This window comes from Chiroxiphia lanceolata, chromosome 7 (genome assembly GCF_009829145.1).
Source record: "Chiroxiphia lanceolata isolate bChiLan1 chromosome 7, bChiLan1.pri, whole genome shotgun sequence".
NCBI lineage: Eukaryota > Metazoa > Chordata > Aves > Passeriformes > Pipridae > Chiroxiphia > Chiroxiphia lanceolata.
The window spans coordinates 3,017,747-3,040,430 of NC_045643.1; the positions used below are offsets into that span (position 1 = coordinate 3,017,747).

The window sequence follows — 22,684 nt, forward strand, 5'->3', positions numbered from 1 at the left end:
AACCCCCCGGGATTTCAGTCCACATTTACAGCCACACATCTGCGGCTTCCCAACAGCCTTCCAGACACGGCATCCCTTCTGGGAAAAGCTGTGGCAATTCCTATACCCACAGGAGAAGGAAGTAATCAAAGCTGAGTTTGGCTAAAAGCAGCCAGTGATATTTGTCATTCATTGTTTCATTCGCTAATGAAACAGAACAGCTTTCGGCAGCTTTACACTCTGGTTTTTTCAACCCAAAGAAAGTGGGGTTTTATATATTACTGTAACTGAAGGAGATGAGAGGAAGAAATATTTGTGCACAAAACACCCCTTGAATTTACTAACAGCTGGAAGGGAACTGTGGTGATTGGCCCCATCCCTGTTTTCTCCTGTTGGGCTTTTTGTTAGCGGGAAATGGGAAATACACATTAAAAGTAAGAAATGTTTGGAGAGAAAATATCTTTCTGAATACATACCAGGTTTTAATTTTTCTATGTCTTAAGGCAAAACTTTTTAATGATTTATTACCAGGTTCTTTTTCTCCTGACTTGATCCCAGCTGTTAAAATACTAGGCATTTCTGGTATTGGTTCCTACTGGCATGAGCTTGAATTTCTTATTTTTTAAATACCATTTCATGAGATACTCCTGGCTTCCAAGTGATTCCTGGATAAGAATATTGTACACAACCTGTTTTCCCTCTTCAGTAGCCTTTTAACTAAGGGCAAAGGACCTGTTTTTCAGGTTTTGGAAACCACTGGAATGATCCAAGTATGTGTGTAATTGGATCGATGCCTGGAAGAGCTGTTTAGAAACCATAATTTGCTGATATGACATAAATTTTTTTTCCAATCATGACGTGATTTGAAACCCCTCTAGCACAGCAATTTAAAGCAATTTTATTCTTGAAATATCAGGCGTAAGGAAAAATAAGCCAGACGACATTGTTCTAAGATTATTGTGCATTTTCTGTCAAATACATTTGAGTACCACTGAGATCTTTTTCCTTTTTCTGAAAGTATATATTAATTTGCACAAGGAAATGTAGATTTTTATGTAAGACTGTAGAGAATCAATCTGGCACAGCTGGTAAGGTTTTGCTGTGTATGTGATAAATAGTAAATGAGGCCGGTGGAGCTTTTGTTGTCTGCAGGCCATTTTTTTGCATTAATATATGGGGTGCCCCATGCATACAATAGACCTAAAGAAATACTTATTTCAGAGAGGCCTAACTTGGGTGTCTTCACTGCACAGTGGGTTTTTTTGATGGATTGCACTCGGCTTCTCAAGGCCTATTCATTTAAATCAAGGTCAGTGGTAGTAATCTCTTGGTGCAGTGTCAATCTCAATTATAGTGGAGGTAACAAAATTATATGGAACTATGATTTTAGGTAGATAAGTTCCAGTAACTTAGCCTGACATTTGACCTAAATAGAAATGCATGTTCGTAATGAAGGTATTTGAAAATCTCAGGGTATAAAGCAGTGCAGTGGTATTGAACAGTAGCATGTCTGTAAACAAAATACTGGAAAATTGATGGGTTTTTTTCAAATACTTTTAACAGTGGTCCATAGAGATTTTCATTTATAATAATAACTTAATTCCTACCTGGAAATAATGTGGAATTCTGTCCTTTTGCATGTACCTGCTGTGAAAAGGCTCCCTAATAGTTTATTTACAATCAAAGTAGGAGAGAAACAACCTTGACACTGTTGTTTGAGTGGATTTATTATTGTCAACACACTGCTCAGTCACTGTCATTATGATCTCTGCAGGACACTGGCTATTGTATGGAATAGCAGATCCCCTAATTAGCAGTAGAAAAATGCTGTTTAGAAGGTGCAATACAGGAAGGTATTACACTAGCCCAGTGTAACTCTGGTGGGAGAAGGTAGATTAAAACAGTCAGAGTCTGGATGCATTCTGTTACTGTATAATAATTTTACACATGAAAATACATAAGTGTTATCCCACTGCCTGTAAGACATTGGGTTCCTGGTTTTAGAAACTCAAGGTGCCTCTTTAAATGTGTGACCCGAGCCAAGGGTTGGGTGACAAGACCATCTGTGTTATCATCTGTGTGATATTGCAGAGCACATTAAATCTCACACTGTCACAGGTGCATTGTTCAAGCTTAAACAAAAAGGGGAAGATTTTTTGTTCTGTTTTGTTTGGTTGGTTTGTTTGTTTTTTGTTGGTTTTTTGGGAGGTTTGGGGTTTTTTTGGTTTTTTTTTTTGTTTTTGTTGGTTGGTTGGTTGGTTGGTTGGTTGGGGTTTTTTTGTTTAATTGGTTAAGTATTATATTTGCTGAGTTTGATAAACACTTTTTGACACCTTTGTGCCCCATCTTCAGGCTTTTTGCTTCCTTCTTCCCCGTGGTCTAAAATCGCAAGCTTATCCCTGATTTTGGCCAGAGATAGAGATCCACTGTGGAGTGGATGAACAGCAAAGACATGAACTCTGGGACTTCTTTACAAATTTAAATCAGATCCTTAATTATGATGTATTATGACCTCCTGTCTTCTCTTTTTGTTAACAGGATCTGTTTTTACCCTAAAAGTCCAAGTCAATGACATCATCAGTCACCAGTACCTGCAACAAGCGGTGGTGGAAGTGTTTGTGAACTACACGAAGACAAACTCTACTCTCACTGGAAACAATGGAGCAGTGTTAATAAAAGTGCCCTACAAACTGGGATTAAGCCTCACCATTGTCTCCTACAAGGATGGCTACATGCTGACACCTCTGCCTTGGAAGACTGCGAGGATGCCAAGTGCGTAAGCATCTTACAGTCCTATTATTAAACTCGATCTGCCTGTAATTAAATTTCTCCACTAAGCTGTCTGGGTAGTTGCTGTCAGCTCAACGTGAAGTCAGTCAAGGGAGGCAGAGCATGTCAGTGCACATCTAAGGGTGAAGGATCTGTTAGTCTTGTCAAAATTCTTGTTGATGGAAGACAGAAAATAGCCCTTTTTTAGCTCTGAGTAGGTTATGTGGTGATGCAGAGTGAATTCTGAGAAATTGTTTGCCTAGAGTTAGCAAAGAGCTGGTAGTGTGTTTAGACAAAAATCCTGTTGGCTTGAGTAATTCCTGGAGTGCCAATGCTTTGTGTCCTGTATAACAGGTACAACCTGTTGTTACAGCTCCCTTTCAGAAGTGTTTCCTCACAAGTTTTCCTTTTAACTGTTGCACGCTCTTAAAAAGGCACATGATTTTTTTTTTTTAAGAAATAGACTTTTAAGAATTCTAGCCTCCATAGAAGGCATAAGACAGGAAACATTCAACAGAATTCTTCCTACCTAAACACTAAAATTCCTCCTCTGGACAACAGGAGTAATTTATTTATTCAGTCTTCATGTGCTCTCTGGTTTTTTTTTAATTGCTCTGTTCAATATTCCTTCAGAATCAGGGGTCTTAGAGGATTTTTTGGTTTTGGTTGCACACTGTAACAGATATTATCATTTTCCACAGTATACTCGTCCGTGACACTTTCATTGTTCCCACAAAACCAAGCTAATATATGGCTGTTTGAAGATACTGTCTTAATTACTGGAAAACTGTCTGGTAAGTTGAGTGTATGAAGACTCTAATTAAGCACTTTGTGATAACCATCTGTACACACACCGACAAAAATTAGGCATGTTCATATTCTCATATAATACCTGTCTACTGTGAGCCAGATTTTCAGTTAATTATGGATTTCTATGTGAGGCTGTGACAAGTGCTAGACTAGAAATGCACAAATCATGGAGAAAGTGGGTGAAAACAGGTTGTTATGCTAAATGGATTTCTGAAGGGTAATAAAAACGCTGTTGGTGTGTTTTACCGTGGCTAAGATAAAATATTACTCTTTTACAGATGCCAAATCTCAGCCAAGTGTTCAATTTCCAAAATTTTTAATAAAGCTTCCAACAAATCACCATATTACAAATGTTACAGCCTATCTGACAGTGCCAGAGCAATTTCTGAAAGTGGACAGCTTTCTCTATACAACAGGAATTCTTCTAAATAAATCAGGTATGTAAATATGTTGTTTAAGAATTTTGTTTAAAATAGAAGTCTTCACATTACAATGCATCAGTGTACAGTGTTTCAGAAAAACATCTGCTTAATTTAAAAGGTCCTGAACCTGCTTCCATTGTATTGTATCACAAAGCTTTGTTCCTTAGGAGTAGGCTATAAACACAATAAGCAGTATCACTCTTTTCTTTTGTTTCATGGAGTACAGAACATAACATACCTTGCTGCACTGAAATACTCCCTCAGAGTCTAGTTTTAACATATATGTTCAGGATTTCACGAGGCTGTGGAATTGGTTTAAACACCTTAAAAATCAGATTATGGCCAGCGTAAACCAGATGAACATAAAGCAATCAGTGCAACTGCAGCAGTTGGGGTTTTCTGCATTTTCACTGCAGTGATTGGTTCTAGGAGCTTTACACCCAGCACAAAGACTGTGTGGAATCTGTTGCATGGCTCACAGTCAGTCAGTCTGGGCAAGTCTGTGTGGGACCAAGTGGCCACTTGCACGATTGTGTCACAGAGCACAACTGGAATAATATTTTCTGTGCATCTGTTTCACTGGAGAAGCACTAAGTGGTTTCATGAGTCATAACACCTTGCTGTTATACCAACAGATTTTTTAGTGTTTTAGTATTTTTTAGTATTCTATCAGATAGTTTTCCAATGTGTCTAAACAGTAATCTCTGTTAGGTTGTACTGTGTGCAGTTCCATCTTTCTTTTGTTCTTTCTATTCCCAGCGGATCTGAAGTGATGAGGCTCTTAAATTCATTGCAGTGCATGAGAAGGCCACTACATGGCTTATTTGAATTTGGCATGCTCTCTTCTTTAATATTAATTGAATTAAATTCATCATATATACTGATATTTTGACGTGCATATTTTAAAATCTCTCATCTATATTTTACCTCTTCAAATGGAAAGCAGAAGGGAAGAAGCACAAGAGAATAAGCAGTGTTTCTCCTCTTTGAGTTTTCCTTTCAATCTGTCTGGCATGTGTTTTAAATTATTAATACACTCCTAAAAGAATAGGCTTCCTTTTAGGGCAGGTGGAAGCTAATTGATATCTGATGTGCCAGGAGTTCTCTCACAACCAGCTTAGAACAGCTTGCCTGGGTTTAACATTATTCTTCTACTTACTAATTCTCTTTCAGCTTCTTTCACCATCTCGTCATATTGTGCATTCTGAAGTATTTGCAAACTGGTGAAAGGCAAACAAACTTTCAGACTGCATTGTAAAGCTTTGTATATGAAACATTTCCTTTTGAGTGCTTTGACCAGCCTCATGATTCAGTTAATTATAACTGCCACTCTGGAAGCTTAATCCTTACAGGAAAGTCTTCAGTTTGATTCAGTGTTATGTACATTGCAACTGTACAAAAATTCTTGTCTTATCTATCTTTCACATAAGGTGGCTAGTTTGTAATCTGATTATCTGAGGGGAAAAACCCTTCTTCTGCCCACTCCCAAACTGTGTTTTGCTTCATCATTAGTTCTACAGTCAGCATTGAACCTCGATATCACAAGTCTCTTTCTCTTACAGCACTGGGTTTTATTTTAATCATAAGATTTTGAAAGTCCAAAAGAAAAGAAAAGTTGTTTATTTGACCGAGTTGATGACAGCTGACTGCACAGCTGCATGTGGAGGAGGACTTGAGTTTAGTTACAATGAGGATAGATTCTTAATCCTAAATATTTTTTTAAAAACAAACTGTAATTAGAGAATTACAGACAAGCTTTTTCTCACCTTCAGGTTTTAAAAGCATGGAATTAACTCCTCTTGCTGCCATATGTGTCAATGTTCTTTTGACTGGGAAAGAACTGAAAGTAAACGGTCCCATTCAGATTACACTTCCTCTCCCCACAACTGCTGTAAAACCAGGAGATGCTGTACCTGCATGGACATTTGATATGAAAACTGGTAAGTGGGCTGAGTTATTTGTTATTCTGCCTTCTAGCACATGCCTGTGTTTTTGGGCACGTGACACTGTGGGTCAGGGAACAGTGATAGCACTAAGATATGAAGTGGTGGTCAACAAGTTTTATTAGGGGTTCAGTTTTTGGTGTTTTTTTTTTTTTTTTTTTTAAATAGACTAGCTTGAATTGTTCAGAAGTATTTCCCTGTTTTCACTAGTTAAAAAAACTTTGGTAAAATTCATTAGCATTCCTGTTGCCTAAATTTTTAGTACACTTGGTTTTTATTTTCATGGCAGTCTAAGTATTCATGGACCATACATTTTAGGTGACGTTACATTTTAAGCCTGGTAATTTTGTGAATGCCTTCTTAAAAGCAAACAAGTCAGAATTGAAGGTTTGGCTGCTTTGTTTCCTGGAGCGTAGCTCTGCAGCTCCTTTGACGTTGGAACTGGAATAGATGTTACTTCAGTTAACAAAAGCAATTGAGAAAGTGAAATGAAGGGGAAATAGGAGTTATCAAAGGGAACAACGTAGTTCTTGCAGTGTGCATGCAAAGAGGAGGCTGGGGATTAGTCATTCTGAACCTTTTGTCATCCCTTCATGTCTAATTTTAGTCAAGAGTGAGCAATGAGCTGTGTATACTTAACCCATTTAGGTGTCCTGTATTAGGTGTGTGTGCATTAGTGTCCTGATTACAGTGCACCTTAAACTTGCCATCACACTTGGTCTTGAAAAGTGCAAGTGAGTGAAGAGGTGTGTCTGCTCCTTATTAAGGCAAAAAGTTTTTGTTCAGCTGTTGGAAGGACTGGAGAGGACACCAACTGCAACCAAGTGTTATTTACATGTTCAAGAAAGAAATGGATCATCCTAATAAAGAACAATTAACCTTTAGTTCTTTGGCTGAATTTGAATTAAGAACATGCTAATAAAAAATTCTCTAGGCTGTCTTGTGGGGAAAGAGTAAATAGGATAAGTTTTGGCATAGAAGGTTAACTCTATCTAAACACTTGGGAGGCTTCAGAGGGGCAACTGATGGTACGAGATGGCATTTTTTATCAAAGAAAGGGTTTTACTCTGATGTGATAAAATAGCACAAGGGGTGCATCTGTACCTATGCAGAGTTGTTTTAACTTACTAAACAAAGCTAAGTCAACAATGTTATTAAAATAAAAAGTTGACAGAACTTGACCAATTTGGCACAGGATCGAGTCAGAGTATAAACCAGTGCAAAGTGTGTATGTGGTGTTGAGGGGCCTACTCAGCATCCCTGCTTAGGTATGTTGGCCCTGGGGTAGGGCAAGAGCAGGGAGCATGGTATGCTGACCCATAAAAATAAAACCAGTTGGCTTTTTCCTCCTCTGACAGAGGTTCCATAAAGGTAAACCATTTGTAATGGATGCTCACTGAGGGGTAGTGTTCACATGGAGCCTTCACTGCTGCTTGCTCAGGAGAGCACAAGGAGGACTGTGAAAAAGGAGAGAAACTGCTGGGGCATAACTCTTAACTTCCACATTTTCTTCCATTTCCTCCTCTGTACAGTGAAAATTTGCAATTGTATTTGCTCTTCTGGAATTTTTATACCTAAATATGTTTATTTAAGTTTTACCTTTTGATTTGACACGTGCAAAATGACAAGTGAAGGTTCTGGAGACTCTGAACAGCTCAGCTCTCCAGCAAGCATTCCAGAGCATCCATAAGTAGCACTAGGCCCCCATCTGAGCTGAATGCAGAGCTCCTGCTGCATGGAATAATGAGGCTCTGGCATCCAAGCTGTGGCATGTGGGATGTCCCCAGCAGGACACTGCCACACTTTTAAACCCTGAAGTCCTTGGGTGATGTGTGGGGATGGTAATCAGAGCTCCCGTGTCAGTATTGGTAGCGGGAAGGGATCATGTCTGTGTGTGGTGTGGGCTGATCCATATGCACCAGGAAGAAGACAGAAGCAGTGTTCCCTGGGGTTACTGCAAGTGTAGCAGTGCTGAGACTGTTCCTGGAAAATGAGCTTTGCTAATTATATTCCAGCTGCTGTGAATGCAGAATTTATTGGTGGATGTTGAATGTGGCTCCCTTCTCTCTAAATATTTTGCTGCATTAGTGCTAAAAGTACTTTGTGGGTTTTAATAAAATTACACAAAACCAGAAAGCTTGTATTGCAACATTAAATTGAGAATTATATCCTCCTGTTTGAATGGCAGTAAATCAAGAGAAAATGAGCTTACTCATAAGTCACATTTCAATGTTTTCCTTAATACCTAGTATTTTCTATGCAGTATACTGGGGGGAGATGTAATTTACTGAAGAGGACAGCAAAGATTGTATAACTACTTATAGGTTTGTTCAATCAAGATAGAACTTCCAGAGACCTAGAAAATATTTTTGCCTTCTGTATGTGGCGTTTTATGCTGGTTTTTATCTGCCTGTAAGTAGCCCACTGTCTGTATTTGTAAAGCAATAGTTGTGCAGGGTAGTGTCCACTTGCCCTAGAGTAGGCAGGACAGAGAATTTGAGGATCTGTCTGTCTGTAAGAGAGTTAGGGATGGAAGACTTTTCCAGCTGGTCTTTCTCCCAACTCTGGACAGGAGATTTATCAGGTAGCTGAGAAACCAGCACTTCCAGGGCTTTGAGTGGTTGCTGCTGCTCTTCCCCTCTGCCAGCCATCACCAGCAGCAGGAAAAGGCTGCATGTTTTGCTGCCAGGTGATATTTTCTGTGTGTGTCCCTGTGTGTGTGTGTGTATCTGTGGCAGGTGTCAGTTCTCATCTTTACGTCCTGGTTGGCAGATATTTACTTTTTTGTTTTGCTGAAAAGAAGGGTCCTGGAAGAAAATTGGATTGAAATTCATATAAGCTCCAGCTTATAATTTTGATGCTGTGGTTATTGTTCTTTTAAAAAAGCTGGTGGTTCTCTCTCCCTCTCTGTATTTGCATGTTGGAAATATAAGGCTGTTTATATGAGGTTGTTTCATGTCCTTAGAATTTCACAGATGGCCCACAGTAAATGTATTCAAGTGAGTTAAATATAATTCTGTCTCTTCCAAGGGATGCTTTATTAATTGTAGAAGCTGGCATACCATAATATCTGTCCTTTGAGTGTCCAAACATGGTGTGGAATCTGTGTCCCAACAACAGCTCTTCCTTGGGCTAACTGAACTGTTATTGCCTTGGGGCAGGGAGGAGGAGAGAAACATTCAAGACAAACATTTTTTATTCTATTGTAGTTTATCAGATTAAAGTGGTTTCCCACTAAGTTCTGCTAGCCAGTGTTAAACTTGTGTTCATATGCTTCAGTTACCTGCTCCTTCATTTTTCAATCTTGGCCTTCATATATACTTAAGCTCATATTAAGCTCATTTTTCAAGTTATCTGTGTGCATATCTATGAAAAATGTTTAATAACAGAAAAAGAATGATATTAAGCTTACCTTTGCTAAGTAATGTTGATGCTTTGTTTCAGAGTAAATGGCCACAGAGGGACATTTGCAATGAAATTGTGAGCGCAGAGAGTTTGCACATTTAGATAAAGGTGTGGAATAAATAGTGTCTGAGTCAGAAGTTTCAATTTTTCTTGTGACCTCGTGTATTTTTGGCAATAGCTTCATGGCTGATGGTTTGAGGGAGAAGAGAATTCTGCATGGCACGTGCAATATTTTGTCCTTGTCGTTGCAGGCGCTTGGGTGAACCGCGGGCTGGGGATGGTGAAGGAGGCAGATGGTCAGTTGGTGTGGACATACACTGCTCAGCACTTGGGCTACTGGATAGCAGCTCCACTGCCTGGAACCAGAGGTACTGCCACAACTGCCAGCAAGGGAGCTGTGACCAGGGAAATCTAAAAATGAGCATCCCTTGCTGCTGAGGGTCATGTATGACAGGAGGAGATACAAGAAGAACATGAGTCTTGGGTAAAACAGGCCCATTTTATGTAGACTTGTGGCATGTGTTACAAATTAGCATGAAGGGATCTATCAGAGAAATAGTCTGTCTAATTTTAAACATAAGACATCATTAAAAAAGACCATTTTTCTAAGTCAGTTTGGACAATTAATACAAATGTCATCTGACTGGAATCAAGTAGATGTCATGGTAAGGCTTTAGTACTTGAGATGAATCTTTGAAGGTGCATTATTTTGTAACCACTGTATATTTTCTAGTTTGCTGAAATAGCAAGGTGGAAAGGGAAGGATGGGCATAGAGGCAATGGAACTCAAAATCACTGGAAAAAGACAGTTCAACTTATTAGCTACAGCTCTGCCCATCAAGTGGAATTACTTGGTTTTGAGATCTAATTCTTGTTTGGTTTTGTTTGACAATCTAGAATCCATTATTAGTGCAGTTTCCAAGGACATAACAGCCTATCACACGGTGTTCCTTACGGCCATACTGGGAGGTACTGTTGTCATCATCATCGGATTTTTTGCTGTTCTTCTCTGTTACTGCAGGTAAGCAAAAAGAGAAGCTCTAGTGAGCTTGTCAGGAAAGGAATTTAAGGTTAATAAAATAGCCTTTTCAAGTTGAGACTTGTTTCCTTAGCAATAATGTGTAGCCTAATATTTCCTCAAAAATTCCTATCATTACAGAACTTCATTTTAAGTTTGTGATGTCACATTACACTGTAACTTTTTAATCAAAATGCAGTCTTCAGCTTTGTTAGTGAACAGTCGCATATTTCCTAGTGTGCTCTGCGGTCACTTTGCATCTCTTTTGCATAGGGATAAATGTCATCGGACACAAAAGAAGGAGAAAAATACAACTAAGCTGGAGGTCATCAAAAGAGACCAGACAACATCAACAACTCACATAAATCACATCAGTGCTGTCAAAAGCTCTTTAAAGTTGGAGGACAACTCCCAGCTGTACACACCGAAGATTTCCTCGTACAGCCCTCCGAGAAGGATGTCCACAGACACAGAAGATGGAAAATCACGGGACAACTTTAAAATCTACACCGAGGATGCTTCTTACCAGTCATCCTGTCAGACTGGCCAGTCCAGAAGTTCAGCCCATTCACTGGAGCCTAGTGCTGGAGTGAGGCATTTACCGCAGCCAAAGCTCAGTAACAGTGCTATTTCCCAGGCTCCCCGGGACATTCCAGACCCAAACAGGTACCTTTCAGTGAAAGAGGAGATGTATGGGCTTTCCCATATCCCTGAACATCTCATGCATATTTACAATCAACCCATTGCTATTCTTCAGCCCTCTGACCTTTTCCACTCTCCGGAACAACTACATCCTGCTAAATCAGCCACTTTGCCAAGGAAAGGGCAGCTGGTGTATGGCCCCATGATGGAGCCCATGGACCGGGACAGTTACATGCAGACACTGCCGAAAATGCCAGGGCATTCCCACCCCCAGCCTGCTGCCTGCAGGGATGAGAGCAGTGCCCTGGATGGGGAAGAGGGCCTGCCTTCCCAAACCTCCAACTGGGGCCGCTACACCAACAGCTTGCTGGAGTCCGTCTCTGTTCCCGGGACGTTGAATGAAGCAGTTGTAATGACTCCGTTTTCGTCTGAACTCCAAGGCATTTCAGAACAAACGTTGCTGGAACTCTCCAAAGGAAAACCATCTCCACACCCTCGAGCGTGGTTTGTGTCCTTGGATGGAAAACCAATAGCTCAAGTGAGGCATTCTTTCATAGATCTGAAAAAAGGCAGAAAAACAGAGAGTAATGATACCAGTCTGGACTCTGGTGTGGACATGAATGAGCATCATCCTAGCAGGAAACTGGAGAGAGAGAAAACTTTCATTAAAAGTATGCCACATTCTAAGATTCTTTACTTGGAAGATCTGGATCTGAGTAGCAGTGAAAGCGGGACCACTGTTTGCACTCCAGAGGACCAGGCTGTGAGGCACATTATGGAAGGAGGGAATGGGCCAGTCTTGGAACAGCATGATGAGGAAGGTCTAAGAAAAAAATCTGTATCAGGAAGTCATGAATCTGGTATCCTTTCTGCTAAAAAAAGGGATAGACCACCTCTCACAAAAAGAGATAGCAAAACCAATATCTGGAAGAAAAGAGAGGAGAGGCCGCTTATTCCTATAAATTAAAACACAGTGTGCTTTGTGGTGTTGCTCTCCCTGCTAGTTGTTGACCTCTTGGCTGCTTCTGTAATTCTGCAGTGTTGGGTTTACAAGGAAAATGTTGTTTTCTAGTATCAAGAAAAGTTTCATTTTTGTAACGTACAGATCGAGTTACTACACTTCAAGTGGGCAATTGATATTCAACGTGAATTGAAAACAGGGAAATGCTACCACTAAAATTTTGCATTTCCTAATTTTACTGGCAGTGTGGAGAAGGCCCACATTTTAATTAGCCCGTCATTCTTGGATACACCCCTGGGAATGCGCAGCGGGAAATGTAGGCACATGCTTTAATTTTTTTGTACTTGTTGCTAATGCACTGGTAGCCTAGTTAAAGCCATTCCTCAGCCTTGTTCCTGATCCATGTGACCATCTGTACAGTATTTTATATGTGAACTTTTCTAGGGATCTGTTACTACTTTGTATAACCTAAAACGTTCCATCCGTCGGTCCCACCACACCAGCAGAGGGGCTCTGCTGGATTTCTCAGCGGAGCTCTGTGGCATTCCTGCCCTCCCTGTGTGCCCATCCATGTGCAAATTCCACGCAGCAGTGGCAGAAGGGGGCAGTGCCCGAGCTCTGTGGCCGCTGCAGTTCCCGGTCCCCGCTGTCTGAGGTGTTGCCCATCTGCTTTGTTATGAACCGTGGAGGTTGAAGACTGAAACCTGCTGTGAGGTGTCCACGTCCAGCAGGAAAGGACTGGTTCTGGTAGCATTTGGAGCTGCAGCTGCTGCTGATCCCAGTGTCTTGTTTTGGCTTCTTTGCTAGTTCAAATCTGCATGCTGTTGGGCCAGCTGTGCCCCACAATCTTGAATCCCTGCTTATTTATAAGAGAAAGGTTGGTCCATGATGGAAAAGGGTGCAAGTTCAGACAAACCAACACCTTTGAAATAGTTTCTTTATCAGGAAAGTTTGGCAGCATTGCTTTTTATTTTATGTTCAGAACGATGGAAGATCACTGGAGGTTTATGTGCCTACATTTTTGCCAGCCTGAGCTGCTTTTGTCTAGGTTTGCAGAAGAGTTAAACAGGCTTTAAAAGTTGGGGGGGGAGGGTTATGAGCATGAGAGCAGATGGCAAAATTTGGTCTATAATGCAATATAAATACTACTTATGACTCATCTTAGAGTTAAATTTACCAAAAGTCATGAATGCATGAATTGTAACATAGATATGTATAGAGGAAGGAAAGGCCATCAGAATATTCTTTATTTTTAATGTTCATCTTGTCAAAGTGATCATTTCAGCTTTGGCTAACAGAAAAGTAGATGTATCTCTTAATGTGCTTCACGTAGTATACAGAACGTATTTCTGTGGCTTTGAAGCTGTTTCCCTGATGAAATAAGTTCCAGCATTTTGGCTTTGGCAGTTTGATTATAAGTCATCCTAAAGAAAGCTTTATGAATATTTCCCTTATAGCTTGGTTAAAGTTCTGTACCAAGACCCAAACATACAATGCCTTCATGTGAATTGTGGGGTGAGATGTGCTGGGTTGTCTGCCCTGTAGTACACTCAAGAGTTAGGGAGTATCCTATGCAGCTGGGCTTCTGGGAATATTTACTCAGGAAATGTTAATGTGAAATATGTCTGTTATGTTGGGATTGTCAAGTGGTCTGCTGTTGTTTCTAGAAGAATATGGAAGGTAACCAGGTTGGTACTAGCAATGCATCAATCCAGCTTCTGATGTGTAGTTGCTCCATGAAAGAAATGTTCCTGTTGAGTTCCAAGTATGAAAATGCGAAATAAGTTTGAATTAGGTGTGCAAACAGTGTGTAATTAAATTGGCCTAAAGAATCTGATTTAATTATACAATTCATCTACTTCAGAGGTGAAGATGGCTTGTCATATCAGCATGCCTTTGGTTCTCTTTTTAGGTAACTGGAATCCAATTGTCCTATACAAAATACATTTTCATAATACTTTTTTTTTTATATGCAGTTTCATTGGACTTTGTGTATGACTCTCTAGCCCCAGATATTGATATTTCCATCCCTTGCTTTGTTGTATACATTAGTAGGAATCAATTTATATATGCACATTTCTTCTGAAAGCTGCTGTGACTTTTGAGGTTCAATATTGCCCTGTTTGCATCGGTTCTGGTGGCTCCCTTTTCAAAAAGAGACTATTATATATTCTGTTGCACATAACAGAAAATCCTTGACAAGCTAATAGTTTTGAGGAGTTAATATTAAATTCATATGTCTTTCCTTGAAATTTCAGATTTTTTTTTGATGCATTTTTTCATTGTATACACCAAAAAGACCGAATTTCTCAAACTCCATAAAAAATATGGACTACTGTAAATGGCTTTATTTGTGAGTTCAAAGGAAGGAAGTTTGGCACTCCATTGTTCTTGTTCTGCACCAGGATATCTGGTCATCAAAGAAAAAAGATTGGAAATCCAACTCTAAAATTCTTACAATTATAATTTATATTCAGTATTTACAGAATGTGTTATTTGAGTCTTCATGTTCCAGCTTCATGTTGGAATTTATGCACTGGAAGAACTTGCGACTAGAATTCGTTTTGGTTTCAGATCATTAAAAAAAAGGAGTTTGACTCCACTGAGCTCTAAAATTTTTAATTCCACAGATAACCAGACAGTATGTGTAACGTGGAAAAGACAGAATATCACAATGAAATTTGTATTTGTGGTCAAACTAGTGTATATCTCTATATGATTTCAACATATAAATTTATAGGAATCACTGGAATTATTTTTTGAAGAACACAAATGTTTGCAAGAATTACATCTCAGTTCTTCCTAAGGCACTTCTCTGAGCTGTCAGCTCTTGCACAGGGAGAGCCACATCCAGGTAAGTACAGTTTTAAGTGCAAGGTGTCAGGTACACACAGAACACTCAGGACCAAATTCGGTCATATATTCAAGGTGAAAAGCAGTTCATAAACTTCAGGAAAGTTTCCCCACCATGGTTATGATACGTGATGTTGAGGGGCTTCCAGATCTTACCTGTTTTTAATAAGGTGATTAGTGGAGTTATAGCCAAGACTTGTTTTTGTTAATTAACTCATGTGGCTTAGGCCAGTACTTTGATGTAAGTTAAATCAGGCTGAACAGTGTGCAGCTGTATGCACAGTAATCTGAATATGGGACTTAGAATAAGCTAACTGACAGTATTTTTCAGATTGTTAGCAAATGCTAGATATTAGAGAATTAAAAAAAAAAAAAAGGTAGGGGAATCACTTAAAGATTCTATTTGATTAACAGGAAAAATCTTTATAGTACTGAAAATAGAAAAGTCTGGTATGTCACAAACCTGCCAGCAAAAATTATGTGATGCTGAGGGACATGATTAACCAACACAGAGCTAGAGGTGACACACCAAAAATAATTCAGGATGGAGGAGTGTTTAGTTGTCTGCTTTGTTTTATGCAGTAATTTGTACCAAAGAGGATGAAATGAAGGGGCACCAGTCTGAACTCTTCTGGTTGGTTCAAAAGTGGCACAGGTTCACCACACTGCTGCTCTAACACTGTGCAGATGAAAAGGCAGTACACTACATCCAGTACTGCACATTAAACAAAATCTGAAGATTAATTAGCCTGCTGAAGTGCCTTTCTCTTTCATCAGACTTATTTTATCAGTGGGACACCTGACTATCTGAAAAGCACATTTTGCTTTTTTTTTTTTTCTGTTAGCCAAAAAAAGCCTCGATTCATACGATTATGTAGCTTTTATAATATTTTAAAAGGCAGATCTAGTGGGTTTTTTTATGTCAGAATACTGACTCCTGCATGTTGATGATGATGGTAATTGTTGTAAGCCCTAGTTTTTGTATCTTCTGTTTGAAAAGAAATTAAAAAAAATATATCTTTAGCAATCTGAACAGTAGTATCTTTTAAAAAATGCACAGACAGGATTTGATTCAGCTTCATATGTCAAGAGTGAGCGTTTTGAAGGCACTGGACTTACAGGTATCAAACTGACTGACTGGGATTTTAACTTCAAAAATGAAATTAATATATGTTTATATATAAAAACTAATATAAAAATCCTTTTTTTCAGCTGCTAACCTTCCTTGCCAGTAGCAGCAGAGAGTTTATGGAGATGGGTATTTAAGTCTTATTTTCTAGAACCAATTTTTATCTCAATTTTGGGCCTAATCTGCATTGTTTATATAACCTAAGCTTCTGGTTTTTAAGTATTTTTTTTTTAAATTCAGTAGAATTATACAAAACACAGTACTATGCCTACAGAGTTAAAATGAGCATTCTTTTGTAGTAGTTGGCACTAATTTGTGCCACAGTTCTAACAGTAGGCAGCTACATTTGTGTTAAAGAATTTATATGAAGGGGGGGGTTAATGATTTGAGTCTGAGCTTCATATTCTTTTAAAAGCAGCATTCATTGTGTTCTGATTACAAAACAAAAAAAAACCTTCAGATTTTTTTTTTTAAGACTGGCAGGGGAAAACTGTGTCATTGTTTTTCTCGTTAGCACTCTAAGCTTGAAAACTGTTTTACCAAATGCATTTTTTTTCCATCGGTTTAAGACTTGCTGAACATTCCTATAATTCCTTCTCCCCAAAATGACCCGGTACTTTATTTCCCAGTTAACTGATTTAGTTCCTTTTGAAGCACTTGTTGCACTTCAGCCCATGTTAGAACAGTAATATTTTTACATGTTATTGTGTAGAAAGGCAGTTTTTAGTGCTCATTAGAGCATGGAGTTCATACAAAGCCTGGCTCTGCATGGTGCAAGGCAGGGGAACTGATGGCACTGACTGTGCTCCCCACCTTGCATTTTGGAGCCTTATCTTCATTACTTTGGCAATCATTTTCAAAAACCCCTTAGTATGGATATTGTTTATGTAAAGCATTCTTGATATTGGGCATCCTGGTTTTCAGTATTTCTACCTTTTTATATTTTGTCAGAGGTGTCTTTTCATCTCTGTATTTAATTCAGTATCAGTGTATCTGTTGCTGAAAATGTAACTAAGATTTGTAAAATGTTCTACCTTATGCAATATAATAAAAATTTTGAAAACTTCTCTGTGCCATAACTTTGATTTGAGTATCTTTGAAGTCATACGTTGTTTAGGAACATGCATCTCTCAGCATTTTTTTTTCTAAATATCAGTTAAAAAAATGTGTATTCCTCTCATCACCGTAATTGCAATGACAAAAGAGTGTTATCCTTAAGGGTGCCACTTCTAATGCAGTCACATTCCCTGTTCCATTTCTTGTGAAGAAAGACTTCTGTATCCACCATTAAATCTGATTCTTGAGGCCTGATTAGTGCAGCTACGATCATTCCTCATGTAAATTGATTTTGTTGCAACTGGAAAGGGGTACACAGAGAAGAATATTACTTCAGATTTTGTTCTTATATCTAATCTCTATCTTCTCCGTTCTTTCCTTTAGAGACTTTCTGTCACTTAGAGACTCTAAGAACAAGTAAAAGATTATTTCTGTATGTCTGCACAATCGGAGGCATCAATTCCAGCTACAAATAAGATCAAAGCCCTTAAATCCAGGGTGAAGAACACGACAGTGTTGTGATATAGAAGAGCTTAAGCTAAACTTCAGTGTGTAATATCCTATTCTTAATTGCATCTAACACTGATTTTTCTCAAGCTTTTTTTTTCCTATGCTTCACAAAAGCCACATTGGGGTGTTTTCACCATCATTCAGAAACCCTGCAAGACTGCAGACAAGCACATGGCAAAGGTTTCCCTGCCGAGGGGGGGGGGGGGCACTTGCATGGTTTTTTTAACCATTGCAAACCCATTAAGTACTTTAAAATAAGAGTTCCTAAACTACCTGAGGAGAGTTAGTTCCCAGGTCCATTTAATTTTAACTACATTCAGGTGAATTGCTGCTTTATTAGTATTCTTGATTACTGTCTGCTCTTATTCAAACTCTTCTTATTGCCCTTTCTGTTGAAGTAAAGAAACTGTTAAAAGAATATTTCATGTTTGTCATAATGGACAGTGTGGAAAAAGGCAAGCATCTTGTTTCTCCTGAAGAAACAGTATCTCCAGAATTATTTTCTGAGTTAAAGCTTTTAAATATTCTTCCTTGGGCCAATGATTCTGAAAGTTGTGGAAGACCCTTAGGTTTCTTACTTTTCTTCTGTAACATGTCAAATAATTGAGGTAAATTGAACTCAAGATGGAAACAATGAACACTCCGGTAAATTATGAAAAGAGCAGCTGAGAACAATTCAGTGGATGTGTTTCCTAACTCTTTCTGGTGTGGCAAATACAATTAACCACCTTAAGTGAAATCTCTTATTCAGACTTATGCAAAGCCTGGAGCAAAGAATGGCTACTTGAAGTCTTCAGCTGGGACTTGTCTCACAAACAATGAGGTTGTTTCCAGCCCTCAGACTCGAAATACTGCTATGTCTGGAAATCTAGAGACAACACAGCAGCAAAATTAACTTCTAAAACATAACTATACCTGCAACTGATGGGTTATGCCTGTGTCCTTCACAAACAGAGTCCAAAGAACCTCCAAAATATTCCCAGTTAACGTTGGTTACTGTGGCCTCTTTTTTTTGCACCACATTGTCAACTGCAAGGCCTTATCTACATAAAGATATGAGAAAAGTAGGTTACAGTAGGATAAATGTGCATCTGCTGTCTCTATAAGGGTGCCACAGTGCAAGGTATACAGGCAGCGGATGGTCAAACTTTCTTATTTTATTGTGCTATTTTTGCTTATCTTTCTGTGGCTACTTAGTTTTTAGCTGAGTAAATTCAATGTGAGGTCTACATGATTTGCAAACGGGGAATTAAAGTCAATTATTATGTAGAACAGAATAGGAGATGAAAAAGAAAATGTTTGGTACCTTTCTAAAAACAAAGAAAGGAGGATGGCAAAAGCCAGTGAAAGATTCGTGTCACAGGTGCCAGTCAACACCCGTGGTACACCTCAAAGGAAAAACAAAAACATCGGCTGAATAAAGAGCTGGGTTAACAAACACCTCACACTTCATGATAAAGTAGTACCTGAATTATTTATTTGGCAAAGGCCAGTCTGAATATTTACTACAGAATTGTTTGGAGATGTACTGCACTAAAAACAGGCTTAAACCCCTTTGCTTTATTTACCAGGCATGTTTGTTTGTTTACAAAGCACACGTTGTCTGCTCTCTGGGTGAGATCAGGTACTCACAATAAGGCAGAGAAATAAGCGAGGAGCTGTAAGATACACTCAAAGATGTAGCACTGTCCACATCTTGGTTTAAAAATACAAGTTTAGTTTCTAAATTCAATTAGAAGGAGACATAGAGCTGCAAATTTTTCTCTCTCAAGGGGACACTTCACTGCAGAGTCATTCTCCAGTTCATCTTCGTGGTCAGCCCAAATTTTTATACATTTGACGTGAGCGTTATCACAGCTGCATCTACAGACAAATGTATTCCAATTTCTGTAATCTCTCCAGAGGCAAATAAGAAAAACCACATAGCAACCCTAAGTGGTCTTCCCTTTTCTTTTCCTCCTTTCCCTCCACCCACGTTTTAACTTCTGGGATTGACAAATTTTCCAGATTGCAAAAGGGCTGTGACAACTGTCAGGTATTTTTCCTTGTGTATTGAAGCTATTGTGTATTGAAGATCTTGTAATATTTATTCTATAATTAGGAATATGGCAAGACAGAGAATAAATTACATACTTAACCTGCAGTAAGCATTTTCTTCACTAACTCCTCCTGACAAATGGGACAAACATCCTCTTCATCATTTTCTCTCTGTTCAGTGCATCTGTCATTCTCCTGGGGTGATGTTTGCGAGAAGAGCTTCCTCTGCATTTTGTGCTCGTTCTTGGTGCAATCACTGAAGCTCATCCTCAGTTTCTCTTTCCAGGAGACCTAACTTTAAAGCACCTGGCAAAAGTAAACACAAAAATTAAAAGTGTTCCCCATGCGTGAAATTCGGTAGGTACTCTGTCAAATATTTGCAGTGTGTTTCAGCCCAAACAAGTTGTGAATTGTTTTTTTCTAACTTGCACAGAAACAGTTAACAGTGTTCCATGTGCAAGTTCTTACCTGAAGTGGTGTCCTAGACAGTTATTTATCAAAAATGTTTCTGTATGTGAAGTTTTCAGTAAGGTAAATTTTGTTCACTGAATATACTGAGCAAGTCAGCATTTTATCCCAAAAGGCCTTTGTAAATATGTTTAAGTCAGAGTAAAAATGTTTTTGCTTTTAAGTACTGGACATGAACTATGGAGGATTTTCTAGGAAAATATTTCTTCAAAAATTAAACAGCATAGTGCTTTTATCTTCTTTTTTCTTTTTTTTTCCTTGTTTTTTCCTTTATTTTCTTTTTTTTTCTTTTTTTTTTTTTTTTTTGACGAGAGAAGGAGAGGAACAAGAAGACTATGATCTATAAAGAAGGCTTTGCTTCGTGAATTTAAAGTTCATAAGCTCTACATGCAAGAGAGCCTTACACTTAAACTCATGATCTCTTGGTAATTGGTACTTTTTCTGCAACATCTTAGAATTTATAATGAAAATATCTGACATGTAAAAGCATCAGGGAAAAATGTTGTTCGTTTAACTTTACAATTTAAATGGAGCAGCCTTGTACGAATCTTCAACAGTTTTACAGAGGAAGTATTAATTGTGTGATTAGATGACAGAAACTGAGTAATCTTACTGTAGTAAATTCAGTTTAAATACATTTAAATCGGTTTTAAAAAATTAATTTAAATCAAGGGCTTCATCTTACTCCTAGCTTATATTCTTCAGTCACCTGGCCCCACTCTTTAAAATAACTAACCTAGCCAAAACTAGTAATTTTCTGTTGATGTGGTGGGTTCTGACTCAGCTTATTGAATCCAGAGGTGAGTAATGTATCCCAGACAGTGAGGAGAGAATGGGATAACTTGAATTATGTGATGCTGCATGTCCAGGTGGGGGTTCATGTGTCCATTTGGGGTGGGTCAGGGAGCTGTGGAGGTGTCTTTTGAAGTGTGAAATGGGTCTTGCCCGACAGTTTTTGACACCAGGGTTGTCTTCGCTCCAACTTAAACACACCTGCTCTCGTATATAAACATATATATTTGATATACAAACATCTCCAGTCCAGAGAAGGGCAACGAAGCTGGGGAAGGGTCTGGAGCACGAGTGTGATGAGGAGCGGCTGAGGGAGCTGGGGGTGTTCACCTGGAGAAGAGGAGGCTCCGGTGGGACCTCATTGCTCTCTACAACTCCCTGCTAGGAGGGTGCAGCCAGGAGGGCACCGGGCTCTGCTCCCAGGTAACCAGAATCTAAAGCTGCGGGGCACCGCTGAGATATAGCTGAGAGGACGTAGTCTAACAGTGCGCCAGGGTAGGTTTGGGTTGGACGTTAGGAAGAATTTCTTCGCGGAAAGGATGATTAGGCGACGGAACGGGCTGCCCGGGGAGGCGGTGCGGTCCCGGTGCCTGGAGGCGTTTAAAGGAAGACCGCACGTGGCTCTCAGTGCCACGGTCCGGCTGACACGGTGATGTTCGGTCGTAGGCTGGACCCGATGATCCCGGAGGTCTTCTCCAGCCGGGCCGGTCTCCGATTTGCACACACGCCCGTAGTTCCCGGGGGGAATGTGCCGCGCCCGGCCCGCACAGCCCGGCCGAGGTGCCGGGCAGTCGCCATAGCAACGGCGCGGCCGCCATTGCGCGGAGGCGGCCCCGCCTCAGGGGCTTCAGACAGCGAAGGGGCCGCGGCTCTATTCCCTTCCCTCGGCGCTCCTTTTCCGCGTTCGGAACACACGTGTTTTATTTTATTTTTATTTTTCAAAGCAGACCAGCGTTGAGAGCGCTGACCGGGTTTCTGCTCCCTGCGGCAGCCGCCAGAGGGAGCTGTTGCACTCCCCGTAGCCCGTAAAAATGCGCTGCTTTTCACTTCGTGCTGAACGTTTGCAACAGCTCTTCAAACGATTGATGGTTACGAGTCTTTTGGCAATAGAAGAGTCATTTGTTTCGTTTTTACTGGATATATAAAATATATAAAAAATAAGTGTATATTGTTATATATGATGATGTATATTATATATAATATAATATAATATATATTATATAATTATGTATATAGCATAATTATATATATAATATTATAGACAATAATATATAATATTATTATATAATATTATATAGTATATATACAATTATATTATATATATTATATATGTAATATTAAATAATATCATGTATTATCTAATATTACATAATATTCTCTATACAATATATGTAATTTTATATATAATATTATTATATAATATATAATATTATATAATGTAATATTATATAATTATTTAATATATAATATTATGTAATAATATTATAGATAAAATTATATCTAATAATATAATATGTAATATTAGGGAAATTATATATGATGGGTATAAAATTAGGAAAAAGTTCTTCCCTGTGAGGGTGGGGAGGCCCTGGCACAGGTTGCCCAGAGAAGCTGTGGCTGCCCCATCCCTGACAGTGTCCAAGGCCAGGTTTGACGGGGCTTGGAGCAACCTGGGCTAGTGAAAGGTGTCCCTGTCTGTGGCAGCAGGGTTGGAACAAGATGATATTTAAAGTCCCCTTCCAACCCAGGCCATCCCGTGATTCCATGATAAAGTGTTAATGGAAGTTTAAGCTTGCTCATGTCCTTTTCCTTGTCTTTACTCCTGTGATATCTCTCCTGAATCATGTTTTAGGAAATAAAAAATTATATTCCACTTTTTCCCCCCCACTA

At 39.1% G+C, this 22,684-nt stretch overlaps 1 protein-coding gene across 1 annotated transcript in view; it reads left to right on the top strand.

Annotated features, from left to right (window-relative positions):
• Positions 1 to 16,997, top strand: part of FAM171B (family with sequence similarity 171 member B) — a 34,692-nt gene extending 17,695 nt beyond the window's left edge. The window contains exons 2-8 of the mRNA XM_032693453.1: positions 2,518 to 2,751; positions 3,450 to 3,542; positions 3,837 to 3,995; positions 5,753 to 5,920; positions 9,580 to 9,696; positions 10,226 to 10,349; positions 10,620 to 16,997. Coding sequence (XP_032549344.1) covers positions 2,518 to 2,751; positions 3,450 to 3,542; positions 3,837 to 3,995; positions 5,753 to 5,920; positions 9,580 to 9,696; positions 10,226 to 10,349; positions 10,620 to 11,955 — 2,231 coding nt within the window. The 3' untranslated portion in view covers positions 11,956 to 16,997. The remainder of the gene's footprint in view (positions 1 to 2,517; positions 2,752 to 3,449; positions 3,543 to 3,836; positions 3,996 to 5,752; positions 5,921 to 9,579; positions 9,697 to 10,225; positions 10,350 to 10,619) is intronic.
• Positions 16,998 to 22,684: the final 5,687 nt, after the last annotated feature.